We start from the raw sequence: 13,193 nt of genomic DNA on the forward strand, positions 1-13,193 counted from the left end.
GGGGGAGGGGAGTAAAAATACATTTGAACTTAAGAGATCAGCAACTTAAAATAACCACATATATATATTTATAGATTGCTATATATAAACCTCATGGTAACCATAAACCAAAAATCTATAATAGATACATAAAAAAGAGAAAAGAATTCAAACGTAACACCAAAGATAGTCATCACATCATAAGGGAAGAGAACAAAAAAAGAAAAAGGAACAAAAAGAACTACAAAAACAACCCCCAAACAACTAATGAAATGGCAGTAAGTACATACCTATCAATAATTACTTTAAATGTAAATGGACTAAGTGCCCCAATCAAAAGACATAGAGTGCCTGAATGGATACAAAAACAAGACCCATATATATATGCTGCCTATGTATGACTCACTTAAGATCTAAAGACGGACACACAGACTGAAAGTGAGGGGATGGAAAAAGGTATTCCATGCAAATGGAAATCAAAAGAAAGCTGGGTAGCAATACTTACATCATACAAAACAGACTTTAAAACAAAGACTGTAACAAGAGACAAAGAAGGACATTACATAATGATCAAGGGATCAATCCAATAAGAAGATATAACAATTGTAAACATACATGCACCCAGACATAGGAGCACCTGAATATATAAAGCCAATATTAACAGACATAAAGGAAGAAATTGACACTAACACAATAATAGTAGGGAACCTTAATATCTCACTTATATTAATGGACACATCAGACAAGAAGTCAATAAGGAAACACTGGCCTTAAGTGACACATTAGACCAAATGGGTTTATATAGAGAACATTCCTCCAAAAGCAGCAGAATACAAATTCTTTTCAAGTGCATATGGAACATTCTCCAGGATATATTTATTACATGCTAGGCCACAAACCAAGTGTTAGTAAATTTAAGAAAACTGAAATCATATCAAACATCTTTTCCAACCACCATGCTATGAGAGTAGAAATCAAATACAAGAAGAAAACTGCAAAAAAAACTAACAAGTGGAGGCTGAACAATATGCTGCTAAACAACCAGTGGATCACTGAAGAAATGAAAGAAGAAATAAAAATTATCTGGAGACAAAATGAAAACAATAATCCAAAATCTGTGGGATGCAGCAACAGCAGTCCTAAGAGGGAAGTTTATAGCAATAGAAGCCTGCCTCAGGAAATAAAAATCTCAAACAACCTACCCTTACACCTAAAGGAACTAGAAAACGAAGAACAAACAAACCCAGAGTTAGTAGAGGAAAGAAGTAATAAAGAGTAGGGCAGAAATAAATGAAATAGAGACTAAAAAAAATAGAAAAGATCAATGAAAGTAAGAAGAGATAAACAAGATTGATAAACCTTTAGCCAAACTTATCAAGAAGAAAAGAGGGAAGGGCCTAAGGCAATAAAATCAGAAAAAGGAGAAGTTACAACTGATACTACAGAAATACAAAGGATCAAAAGAGATTCCTGTGAAAACTATATGCCAATAAAATGGACAACCCAGAAGCAGAGAACAAATTCCTAGAAACGTATAATCTCCCAAGATGAATTAGGAAGAAATAGAAAATATGAACAGACCAATTACCGGTAATGAATCAGTAATTTTAAAAAACTTCCAACAAAAGTCCAGGACCAGATTGCTTCACAGGTGAATTCTACCAAATGTTTCGAGAAGAGTTAACACCTATTCTCAAACTATTCCAAAAAACTGCAGAGGAAGGAGTGATCCTAAACTCATTGTACGAAGCCAGCATCACCCTGATACCAAACCAAAGATATCACAAAAAATAAAATTACAGGCCAATATCACTGATGAACATAGATACAAAAATCCTCAACAAAGTATTAGCAGATTGAATCCACCAATACATTAAAAATACACACCATGATCAACTGGGAGCTTATTCCAGGGATGCAAGGATGTTTCAATCCACAAATCAGTGTGATATACCACATTAACAAATTGAAGAATAAAAATTATAGATGATTTCAAATAGGTGCATATAAAACTTTTGACAAAATTCAACATCCATTTATGATAAGAACTCTTCACAAAGTGGGCAGAACATTCCTCAACATAATAAAGGCCATATATGATAAGCCCACAGCTAACATCATACTCAGCAGTGGAAAGCTGAAAGCATATCCTCGAGATCAGGAACAAGGACACCCACTCTCACCACTTTTATTCAGCATAGTATTGGAAGTTGTATCCACAGCAATCAGAAGAAAAAGGAATCCAGATTGTAAAGGAAAAAGTAAAACTGTCACTGTTTGCAAACGACATGATACATAGAAAACCCGGAAGATGCCACCAAAAAGCTACTAGAGCTCATCAATAAATTCAGTAAAGTTGCGGGATACAAAATTAATACACAGAAATCTGTTGAATTTCTATACACCAACAACAAACTATCAGAAAGAGAAATTAAGGAAACTCATTTACAATCGCATCAAAAAGAAAAGGAATAAATCTAAGGCAGTAAAAGACCTGTACTTGGAAAACTATAAAACACTGATGAAAGAAATTGAAGAGGACACAAACAGATGGAACAATATTCCATGTTCTTGGATTGGAAGAATTAATATTATTAAAATGACCATACTACCCAAGGCAATCTACAGATTCAGTGCAATCCCTATCAAAAACTAATGGCATGTAGTCTTTTTTTTAAAATTTTATTTATTTTTTTATACAGCATGTTCTTATTAGTCATCAGTTTTATACACATCAGTGTACACATGTCAATCCCAATCTCCCAATTCATCACACCATGCCCCCACCCCCCCACCATTTTGCCCCCCTTGGTGTCCTAGGTTTGTTCTCTACATCTGTCTCAATTTCTGCCCTGCAAACTGGTTCGTCTGTACCATTTTTCTAGGTTCCACATACACACGTTAATATATAATATTTGTTTTTCTCTTTGTGACTTCACTCTGTATGACAGTCTCTAGATCCATCCACGTCTCAACAAAAGACCCAATTTCGTTCCTTTTTATGGCTGAGTAATATTCCATTGTATATATGTACCACATCTTTATCCGTTCGTCTGTCGGTGGGCATTTAGGTTGCTTCCATGACCTGGCTATTGTAAATAGTGCTTCAATGAACATTGGGGTGCATGTGTCTTTTTGAATTATGGTTTTCTCTGGGTATAGGCCCAGTAGTGGGATTGCTGGATCATATGGTAATTCTAATTTTAGTTTTTTAATGAACCTCCATACTGTTCTCCATAGTGGCTGTATCAATTTACATTCCCACCAACAGTGCAAGAGGGTTCCCTTTACTCCACACCCTCTCCAGCATTTGTTGTTTGTAGATATTCTGATGATGCCCATTCTATCTGGTGTGAGGTGATACCTCATTGTAGTTTTGATTTGTATTTCTCTAATAATTAGTGATATTGAGCAGCTTTTCATGTGCTTCTTGGCCATCTGTATGTCTTCTTTGGAGAAATGTCTATTTAGGTTTTCTGCCCATTTTTTGATTGGGTTGTTTGTTTTTTTAATGTTGAGCTGCATGAGCTGTGTATACATTTTGGAGATTAATCCTTTGTCCATTGATTCGTTTGCAAATATTTTCTCCCATTCTGAGTGTTCTCTTTTCGTCTTGTTTATGGTTTCCTTTGCTGTGCAAAAGCTTTGAAATTTCATTAGGTCCCATTTGTTTATTTTTGTTTTTATTTCCATTACTCTAGGAGGTGGATCAAAAAAGACCTTGCTGTGATTTATATCAAAGAGTGTTCTTCCTATGTTTTCCTCTAAGAGTTTTATAGTGTCCGGTTTTACATTTAGGTCTCTAATCCATTCTGAGTTTATTTTTGTGTATGGTGTTAGGGAGTGTTCTAATTTCATTCTTTTATATGTAGCTGTCCAGTTTTCCCAGCACCACTTATTGAAGAGATTGTCTTTTCTCCATTTTATATCTGTGCCTCCTTTGTCATAGATTAGTTGACCATAGGTGCATGGGTTTATCTCTGAGCTTTCTGTCTTGTGCCATTGATCTGTGTTTCTGTTTTTGTGTCAGTACCATATTGTCTTGATTACTGTAGCTTTGTAGTATAGTCTGAAGTCAGGGAGTCTGATTCCTCCAGCTCCGTTTTTTTCCCTCAAGACTGCTTTGGCTATTCGGGGTCTTTTTTGTCTCCATACAAATTTTAAGATTTTTTGTTCTAGTTCCATAAAAAATGCCATTGGTAATTTGATAGGGATTGCACTGAATCTGTAGGTTACTTTGGGTAGTATAGTCATTTTCACAATATTGATTCTTCCAATCCAAGAACATGGTATTATCTCTTCATCTGTTGGTATCATCTTTAATTTCTTTCATCAGTGTCTTATAGTTTTCTGTCTACAGGTCTTTTGTCTCCGTAGGTAGATTTATTCCTAGGTATTTTGTTCTTTTTGTTGCAATGGTAAATGGGAGTGTTTCCTTAATTTCTGTTTCAGATTTTTCATCATTAGTGTATAGGAATGCAAGAGATTTCTGTGCATTAATTTCGTATCCTGAAACTTTACTAAATTTATTGATTAGCTCTAGTAGTATTCTGGTGGTATCTTTAGGATTCTCTATGTATAGTATCATGTCATCTGCAAACAGTGACAGTTTTACGTCTTTTCCAATTTGTATTCCTTTTATTTCTTTTTCTTCTCTGATTGCCATGGCTAGGAGTTCCAAAACTGTGTTGAATAATAGTGGTGAGAGTGGGCAACCTTGTCTTGTTCCTGATCTTAGAGGAAATGCTTTCAGTTTTTCACCATTGAGAATGATGTTTGCTGTGGGTTTGTTGTATATAGCCTTCACTATGTTGAGGTAGGTTCCCTCTATGCCCACTTTCTGGAGAGTTTTTATCATCAATGGGTGTTGAATTTTGTCAGAAGCTTTTTCTGCATCTATTGAGATGATCATATGGGTTTTCTTCTTCAGTTTGTTAATATGGTGTATCACATTGATTGATTTGCGTGTATTGAAGAATCCTTGCATCCCTGGGATAAACCCCACTTGATCATGGTGTATGATCCTTTTAATGTGTTGTTGGATTCTGTTTGCTAGTATTTTGTTGAGGATTTTTGCATCTATGTTCATCAGTGTTATTGGTCTGTAATTTTCTTTTTTTGTAGTATCTTTGTCTGGTTTTGGTATCAGGGTGATGGTGGCCTCATAGAATGAGTTTGGGAGTGTTCCTTCCTCTGCAATTTTTTGGATGAGTTTGAGAAGGATGGGTGTTAGCTCTTCTCTAAATGTTTGATAGAATTCACCTGTGAAGTAATGGCATTTAGTCTTTTGTGGAGACACAAAAGACTTGCAATATCCAAAACAATTTTGAGAAAGAAGAACAGAGCTTGAGTTGTCATGCTCCCTGTCTTCAGACTGTACCAAAGCTACAGTAATCAAAACACTGTGGTACTGAAACAGAAACAGACACATCAATGAAACAGAATAGAAAGCCCAGAAATAAACCCACACACTTATGGTCAATTAATCTATGACACAGGAAGCATCAATATACAGTGGGGAAGAGACAGTCTCTTCAGTAAGTGGTGCTGGGAAAACCAGACAGTTACATGTAAAGGAATGAAATTGGAGCATTTTCTCGCACCATATACAAAAGTAAACTCAAAGTGTGGGAATTTCCTGGCGGTCCAGTGGTTAGGACTCTGCGCCTCCACTGCCAGGGGCCCGGGTCAGGGAACTAAGATCCCACAAGCCACACGGTGCATCAAAAAAAACAAAAAGTAAGCTCAAAGTGGATTAAAGACCCTAAATGTGAGACCAGAAACCATAAAATTCCTAGAAGAAAACACAGGCAGAACACTCTTTGACATATATCATAGCAATATTTTTTGCATCCATCTCCTAAAGCAAAGGAAACAAAACCAAAAATAAACACATGGGACCAAATCAAGGTTTTGCACAGCAAAGGAAACCATCGACAAAACAAAAAGATAGCTTACCAAAATAGAAGATATTTGCAAATGATATGACTGATGGGTTAATTTACAAAATGTATAAACAGCTCATACAACTGAACATCAAAAAATCCGATCAAAAAATGAGTAGAGGGACTTCCCTGGAGGTCCAGTAGTTAAGACTCTGTGCTCCCAATTCGGGAGGCACAGGTTTGATCCCTGGTCAGGGAACCGGGATCCTGTAAGCCGAACAGCACGGCCAAAAAAAAAAAAAAAAAAAAGGCAGAAGACCTGAATAGACATTTTTCCAATGAAGACGTACAGATGGCCAACAGGCACATGAAAAGATGCTCAACATTGTTAATCATTAGAGACATGCAAGTCAAAACCACAATAAGATAGCATCTCACACCTGTCATACTGGCTATCATCAAAAACACCACAAATAACAAATGGTGGTAAGGATATGGAGAAAAGGGAACCCTTGTGCACTGTTGGTGGGAATGTAAATTGGTGCAGCCACTGTGGGAAACAGTATGGAGTTTCCTCAAAAAAGTAAAAATATTAGAACGACCATATGGTCCAGCAGTTCCACTCCACTCCTGGGTATATATCCAAAGAAAATGGAAAACACTAATTTGAAAAGGTACATTCACCCCAGTGTTCACAGCACCACTATTTAGAATAGCCAAGATATGGAAACATCCTAGGTGTCCATCAACAGGTGAATGGATAAGGAAGATGTAGTATGTGTATACAATGGAATACTGCTCAGCCATAAAAAGAATGAACTCTTGCCATTTGCAGCAACTCTTGCAACAATGAATAGGCTTGGAGTGTATTATGCTTAGTGAAATAAGGCAAAGACAAATAGTGTATAATATCACTTATATGTGGAATCTAAAAAATAAGACAAACTACTGAATATGACAAAAAAGAGACAGACTCAGATATAAAGAACAAACTAGTGGTTACCAGTGGGGAGAGTGAAGGGGGAGGGGCAACATGCGGGTGGGGGATTAAGAGGTACAGACTACTGTGTATAAAACAAGCTACCAGGATACATTGTAGAGTTCAGACAGTATAGCCAATAGTTTATAACTAATTGGAGTATAACTTTTAAAAATTGTGAATCACTATGTTGTACATCTAAAACATATAATATTGTAAATCAACAATACGTCAATTAAAAAATGGAAAGAAAAAAATGAATGAATGTAACAAAACAAACAAATTCACAGATATAGAGAACAAACTAGTGGTTACTGATGGGGAGAGGGAAGGGAGAGGGGCAAGATAGGGGGAGGGGTTTAAGATAAAAACTGTATATAAAATAAGCTACAAGAATGTAAATATTCTACAGCACAGGGAATATAGCCAACATTTTATAATAACTTTAAATGGAGTATAATCTGTAAAAATTTGAGGGTTTCCCTGGTGGCGCAGTGGTTGAGCGTCCGCCTGCCGATGCAGGGGACCACAGGTTCGTGCCCCGGTCTGGGAAGATCCCACATGCCGCGGAGTGGCTGGGCCTGTGAGCCATGGCCGCTGAGCCTGTGCGTCTGGAGCCTGTGCTCCGCAACGTGAGAGGCCCCAACAGTGAGAGGCCCGCGTACCGCAAAAAAAAACACAAAAAAACAAACAAAAAATTTTGAGTCACCGTGTTCTATACCTGAAATTACTATAGTATCTTAAATCAGCTATACCTAATTTAAAAATATATTTTCTCCTGGGAAACAAAAAAAAATGAAGGTTCCTGGCAGTCTACTGCACTCACATCTGTGGAATCAGAATCTCCAAGTATGAGGCCAGGAACCTGTTTTTTTTTACCTTGCCCAATTCTTCAAACTACTTCCATGTTCTCAGTTCGGTAAGAAGAAAGGCCATTAGTGGAGAGAATCAAGGAGAGGAGGTGTGGGAGTTCTGAGGAATCTGCAGGTTCACACATTCCCGCCCACTTGCTCTGATGCCTTCAGGCAATGTCCAGGCCTGGATGTTCTTTATTCCCCACAGCACCTAGCAAGCAGAGTGCTTGTACTCCTGGTTGTTGATCAAGTGAAACTGCGTGAACACCTGCATTTGTATAAAGCAGGTTTCCCAACACCAGTGCATTAAGCAGCCTCACATATTTAATTGGGCAATTTAACGGCACTGTGAAGACAGCAGTCTTGATCCTAGAACCAGGAGAACTGACTGATTCTTACCTGGTTCAACTGAGACCTAGGGAATTCAGTTGAATTGCTGAGTTAGGCCATAACACTGGAGCTCTTCAGGCTACAATGTTTTTGTTTTTTGTTTTTTGGTTGCATTGGGTCTTTGTTGCTGTGTACGCTCTAGTTTCTGCGAGTGGGGGCTACTCGGGGGCTACTCTTCGTTGCGGTGCGTGGGCTTCTTATTGTGGTGGCTTCTCTTGTTGTGGAGCTGTAGGTGCGTGGCATGTAGTAGCTGTAGTAGCTGTGGCATGTGAGCTCAGTGGTTGTGGCTTGTGGGGTCTAGAGCGCAGGCTCAGTAGTTGTGGCACATGGGCTTAGTTGCTCCGCGGCGTGTGGGATCTTCCCGGACCAGGGCTCGAGCCCGTGTCCCCAGTATTGGCAGGCGGGTTCTTAACCACTGCACCACCAGGGAAGCCCTACAGTGTATTTTGAATATTAGAATATTATAGATTCAAAGAAACAGATTTGTATCAATAAAAGCTTTGTGTTCTTTCCCCAATGCATATGTGTGTTTTTTTAAGAATTTATTATTATTATTATTAATTTTTTTGGCTGCATTGGGTCTTCGTTGCTGCGTGCGGGCTTTCTCTAGTTGCGGCAAGCGGTGACTACTCTTTCGTTGTGGTGTGCAGGCTTCTCATCGCGGTGGCTTCTCTTGCTGCGGAACATGGGCTCTAGGTGCACAGGCTCCAGTAGTTGTGGCTCACGGGCTCAGTAGTTGTGGCTCGCAGGCTCTAGAGCACAGGCTCAGCAGTTGTGGCGTATGGGCTTAGTTGCTCCACAGCATATGGGATCTTCCCGGACCAGGGCTCGAACCCGTGCCCCCTGCATTGGCAGGTGTATTCTTAACCACTGCGCCACCAGGGAAGCCCCTGCATATGTGTTTTAAATAGTTAGGGAATTCCCTGGCGGTCCAGTGGTTAGGACTCTGCACTTCCACTGCAGGGGGCATGGGTTCCGTCCCTGGACAGGGAACTAAAATCCCGCATGCCAACAAAACTGAAAGCCTTTTATTTAAAAAAAAAAAAAAGTTAGAGTTATAGTATGTATACAACTTTACATTCTAGTCTTCCTTGAAAAAGTGTCATAAGTATTTTTCGGTGTTAGTACTCGTTTGTTCATTGGTTTAGCAAACATTTGTCGCTGCTCCTGTGAGCTAGTCCTCCTGGATCTGGGGATAGGGAGAGAACGCAAGAGGCCGCAGACTGGTGCTGGGTGAGGAGAATGAGGTTTGTTCTGGGACAGCTGAGAGGCATGAGATGCATGGTCTTAATGCTCAGAAGAGAGGGCTAAGCTAGAGATAAGGACTTGGGAGTCAGCAGCTTCTGGGTGAAACCATGAAGGTAGATGAGACTACCCAGGGACAATGGGTAAAGTGAGAATAAGGACAGGACAGCACCCCATGGATTCCAGGCATATGTGGTGAAGGGAAGAATCTGTCCAAGAGACTGAGGAGGAAGTTTTAGGGAGATGAGAGAAAAAAGCAGAGATGTGAAGCTGAGGTGGAAAGAATTTTAGGGAGAAAGGGGTCGTTATTTCTTGGTGCCCCTGAGAAAGGAAGTGTGAATCCTCAAGCATTACTTGGATCAGGGGGCTTGGATTAATTGGATCAGTGCCAGCAATTTCAGTTGAGTGGCTCAGAAGCAACCTGGCAGTAGATTGAAACATAAAAGGGAAATAACAAAGGAGAGAAAACTTGTGTGCAATGATATGAAAAAGAAATTGAAAATTTGAAAGGATGATGTTTTTAAAATAGACCCAGATATTCTTGTGTTTGCTTCCTGCAAATGCCAGTGGATCTGGATTTGAGCACCCTCGTGAGAAACCACTGATTTAGTCCAAAGTTCTCAGTATGTAGTTTCCTGGGCCCCATCCTAGAATCTCTGAATGTGAGACCTAAGAATTTGCTTTTTTTTCTTCTGCCCACTTCTTGTGGCATGTGGGATGTTAGTTCCCCAACCAGGGGTCAAACCCCGGCTCACAGCAGTGAAAACGCTGAGTCTTAACCACGGGACCGCCAGGGAATTCTCTGGCGGTCCCGTGGTTAGGACTTCACGCTTTCACTGCTGTGGGCTCAGGTTCGATCCCTGGTCGGGGAATTAAGATCCCACAAGTCACTTGGCTTGGCAGAAAAAAAAAAAAGAAAAAGAATCTGCGTTTTTGTTTTTGTTTTTGATTTGCGGTACGCGGGCCTCTCACCGTTGTGGCCTCTCCCGTTGCGGAGCACAGGCTCCGGACGCGCAGGCTCAGCGGCCATGGCTCACGGGCCTAGCCGCTCCGCGGCATGTGGGATCTTCCTGGCCCGGGGCACGAACCCATGTCCCCTGCATCGGCAGGCGGACTCTCAACCACTGCGCCACCAGGGAAGCCTGAATCTGTGTTTTTGAGACGCTCAACAGGTGATTCTTATGTTTTTCTAAAGTAGAAAAACTGCTGATGTAGTGTTAGTCATTTTCCTTTTCCCTCCAACTTGTAAATTAAAATTTTTCAAACTATAGAAAAGTTGGGAGGATAGCATAAGGAACACCTATATTCCTTTCACCTGGATTCACCAACTGTTGACATTTTATCACATTTGCTTCCTCTCACCTTTTTTTTTTTCTGAATCATTTAAAAGTAGGTGCAAACATCATGACATTTTATCCCCAGATACTTCAGCAAGCATCTGCCAAACATAGGTATTCTCCTGAGCAGCCACAGGACCGTTATCGAGCCTGAGAAAATGAACGATTCTCCAGCACAGTCCAGCACTCAGTCCATACTCAGATTTCCCCAACTGGTCTAAAAAAAAGTTTTTAGCTTTTTTCCTTCAATTTAAGATTCAGGCAACATTCATACATTTCATTTGATGGTTGTGTCTCTTTAGTCTGCCTTTTGTTTTTTTTGTGTGTGTGATACTTACTTTTTTTTGAAGAGGCCAGCGTCTCTTGTACGAGGTCCTCCATGTTTATTTGTCCCCTGTTTTCCCTATGATTAAATTTAAGTTCCATGTATTTGGGAAGCCCGAGGTTATATCTTTTATTGGTGATACCAAGTTTGGCCACTTGTTCAAGGGGGTAACCATCAGACTGAGTCATCTGTGGAGTGATGCTTTGGGTCCCTGTGAATTTCCAGTTCCTTAGCCCCCTGATGGTCCTTGCCTGATTCGTTTGTGAGAGTGTGTGTTGCAAAATGGTAATTTTCTAATTTGCTCATTCCTTCTGCATTTATTAGCTGACATTCTTCCTTAAAGAAGTTTTCTGTCGTAAAATTACTATAGAATAATAGTAATTTCTTTCCTTGTATTAGATTTCATTCACAGACTCCCATTTAAAATCTTTTAGATGCCAGATTGCATTCATTGTTTTTCCACTTTTGTTAAGCAAAGCCATTATAATTGCCGATATGAATGAGCTTAATTGGGTATGAGATGACAAACGCATCCACACTGAGAAATCTAGTTATAGCCAAAAGCTAGGAAACCTGATAACTTTAGCCTCCCTGACATAAACAGGGAGCCGTGTACAATCCAGGCTCCTGTATTTGGACAGAGATTAGCTCGCCGTCCTCATGACCACCTTACCAGGACCTTGGACTTGCAGCCACTGGCCCAGCCTTTCCTCTCACTTCCTATTTGATTACCAGGCTCCACCAACTTTTCTGACCTCACAGCTCCCACAGGTGCCTGCTCCCAGCGAATCCCTTTGCAAAGACCAGGGTTTATATTTGGTTTTTAGGACTCTGCATATTCAGATTAGCTGGGATATGTTTGATTTTCCTCAGCAGTGTCTCAAGAGATTGCCATTCTTCTGAGAACTTCTCTATATCCTGAGAGACATGTTCTCCTAATATAGGGCTTTTCTTATCCCTTGACTTTCTGTCCACATCATCAAGTTTTTCTTCCTTTCTCACTCAGAACCAGGGTTTCCTTACCATAATGGTCTGTGAACTTTTCCCCCTTTTTACAAATGCAATACTGTTTATTAGACAAAAATCAATAAATACCAATGAGCAAAAAAATATAACATTTTGGATCCTCTTAGTATGGGTTGGGCACTTTATATAACTCATTTAAGATTGACAACGAACTTACGATTTGTGTTATCCTCATTTTTCCTTCCTTTGCAGTTGAGGAAAATGAGACTTGAGGTTAAATGACTGGCTTAGGGGTCATAAGCTAATAAGTTGCAGAGTTGATTTTCAAACCACAGCCAAGACTTGTTTATATTACCCTTCCAGAGCTTTTTCTATATATCAATACAAATATATAAACATGCAGAAAATACACTTCAACAGCATTCTTTTTAATCCAGTGTCATTCTCTTTCCCCTCCTCCCGGCCCTATCCCCAGGATCGACGAGAACGTGCTGGGAGCCCAGCTGGATGTTGAGGCCGCCCACTCAGAGATTCTCAAGTACTTCCAGTCGGTCACCTCCAACCGGTGGCTTATGGTCAAAATCTTCCTCATCCTCATTGTGTTCTTCATCATCTTTGTGGTCTTCCTTGCCTGAACCCTCTCCACTCTGAGGCACTCCATGGGGGTTTGGAACCCTCCTGGGAGGGCAGGTGGCCAGAGCTGCCACTGAGCCTGTGCAGGATGCTTGGGAGAAAGGCCCTGCTTCCTTGGAACTGCTAAGAATGGCCACTGCCCCCAATCCCCCACTCCTTTCCTCTGGCCACCCTGTCCTCCCCTCCCCACCCTCCAGCCCATGAAACACACACGGTTCTGCATTTGGACTCTGCTGTGAAGTGGCTGGAAGGGAGCAGAGGCCAACTGGGGGCTCATCACGCAGGTTGTCTCCACTAGGAGATTTTTATAAACCCTCCCCAGCCTGTCACAAAAGAAACTTTGGCAGCAAGGGGAGGTGATGTCCTTCCTCACCTTCCTGAGAGTGAGGAAAGGAAGTGAAACTGGCCCAGGGACCAACTTTCCCATCTGGATTAGAATTTGACCTCTTCTTCCTCTCTTCACCATGTGAGGCAGGGGGCCCTGAGCCCCTCGGCTGCCTGCATAACCCCAACTTTGGCTGCAGGTGACTCTCAATCTGCCAAATGTGCTGCAGCCTGTTTTCTCCCAATTACAACAAGACTGTCAGCCTCACTAGCCAT

At 40.6% G+C, this 13,193-nt stretch overlaps 1 protein-coding gene across 3 annotated transcripts in view; it reads left to right on the top strand.

The window, feature by feature from the left end:
• Positions 1-13,185, top strand: part of STX5 (syntaxin 5) — a 28,531-nt gene extending 15,346 nt beyond the window's left edge. For all 3 annotated transcript variants that reach the window (XM_060158890.1, XM_060158891.1, XM_060158892.1), the window contains one exon: positions 12,436-13,185. In XM_060158890.1, coding sequence (XP_060014873.1) covers positions 12,436-12,595 — 160 coding nt within the window. In that variant the 3' untranslated portion in view covers positions 12,596-13,185. The remainder of the gene's footprint in view (positions 1-12,435) is intronic.
• Positions 13,186-13,193: the final 8 nt, after the last annotated feature.

This window comes from Lagenorhynchus albirostris, chromosome 9, assembly GCF_949774975.1.
Source record: "Lagenorhynchus albirostris chromosome 9, mLagAlb1.1, whole genome shotgun sequence".
In the NCBI taxonomy this organism is placed as follows: domain Eukaryota; kingdom Metazoa; phylum Chordata; class Mammalia; order Artiodactyla; family Delphinidae; genus Lagenorhynchus; species Lagenorhynchus albirostris.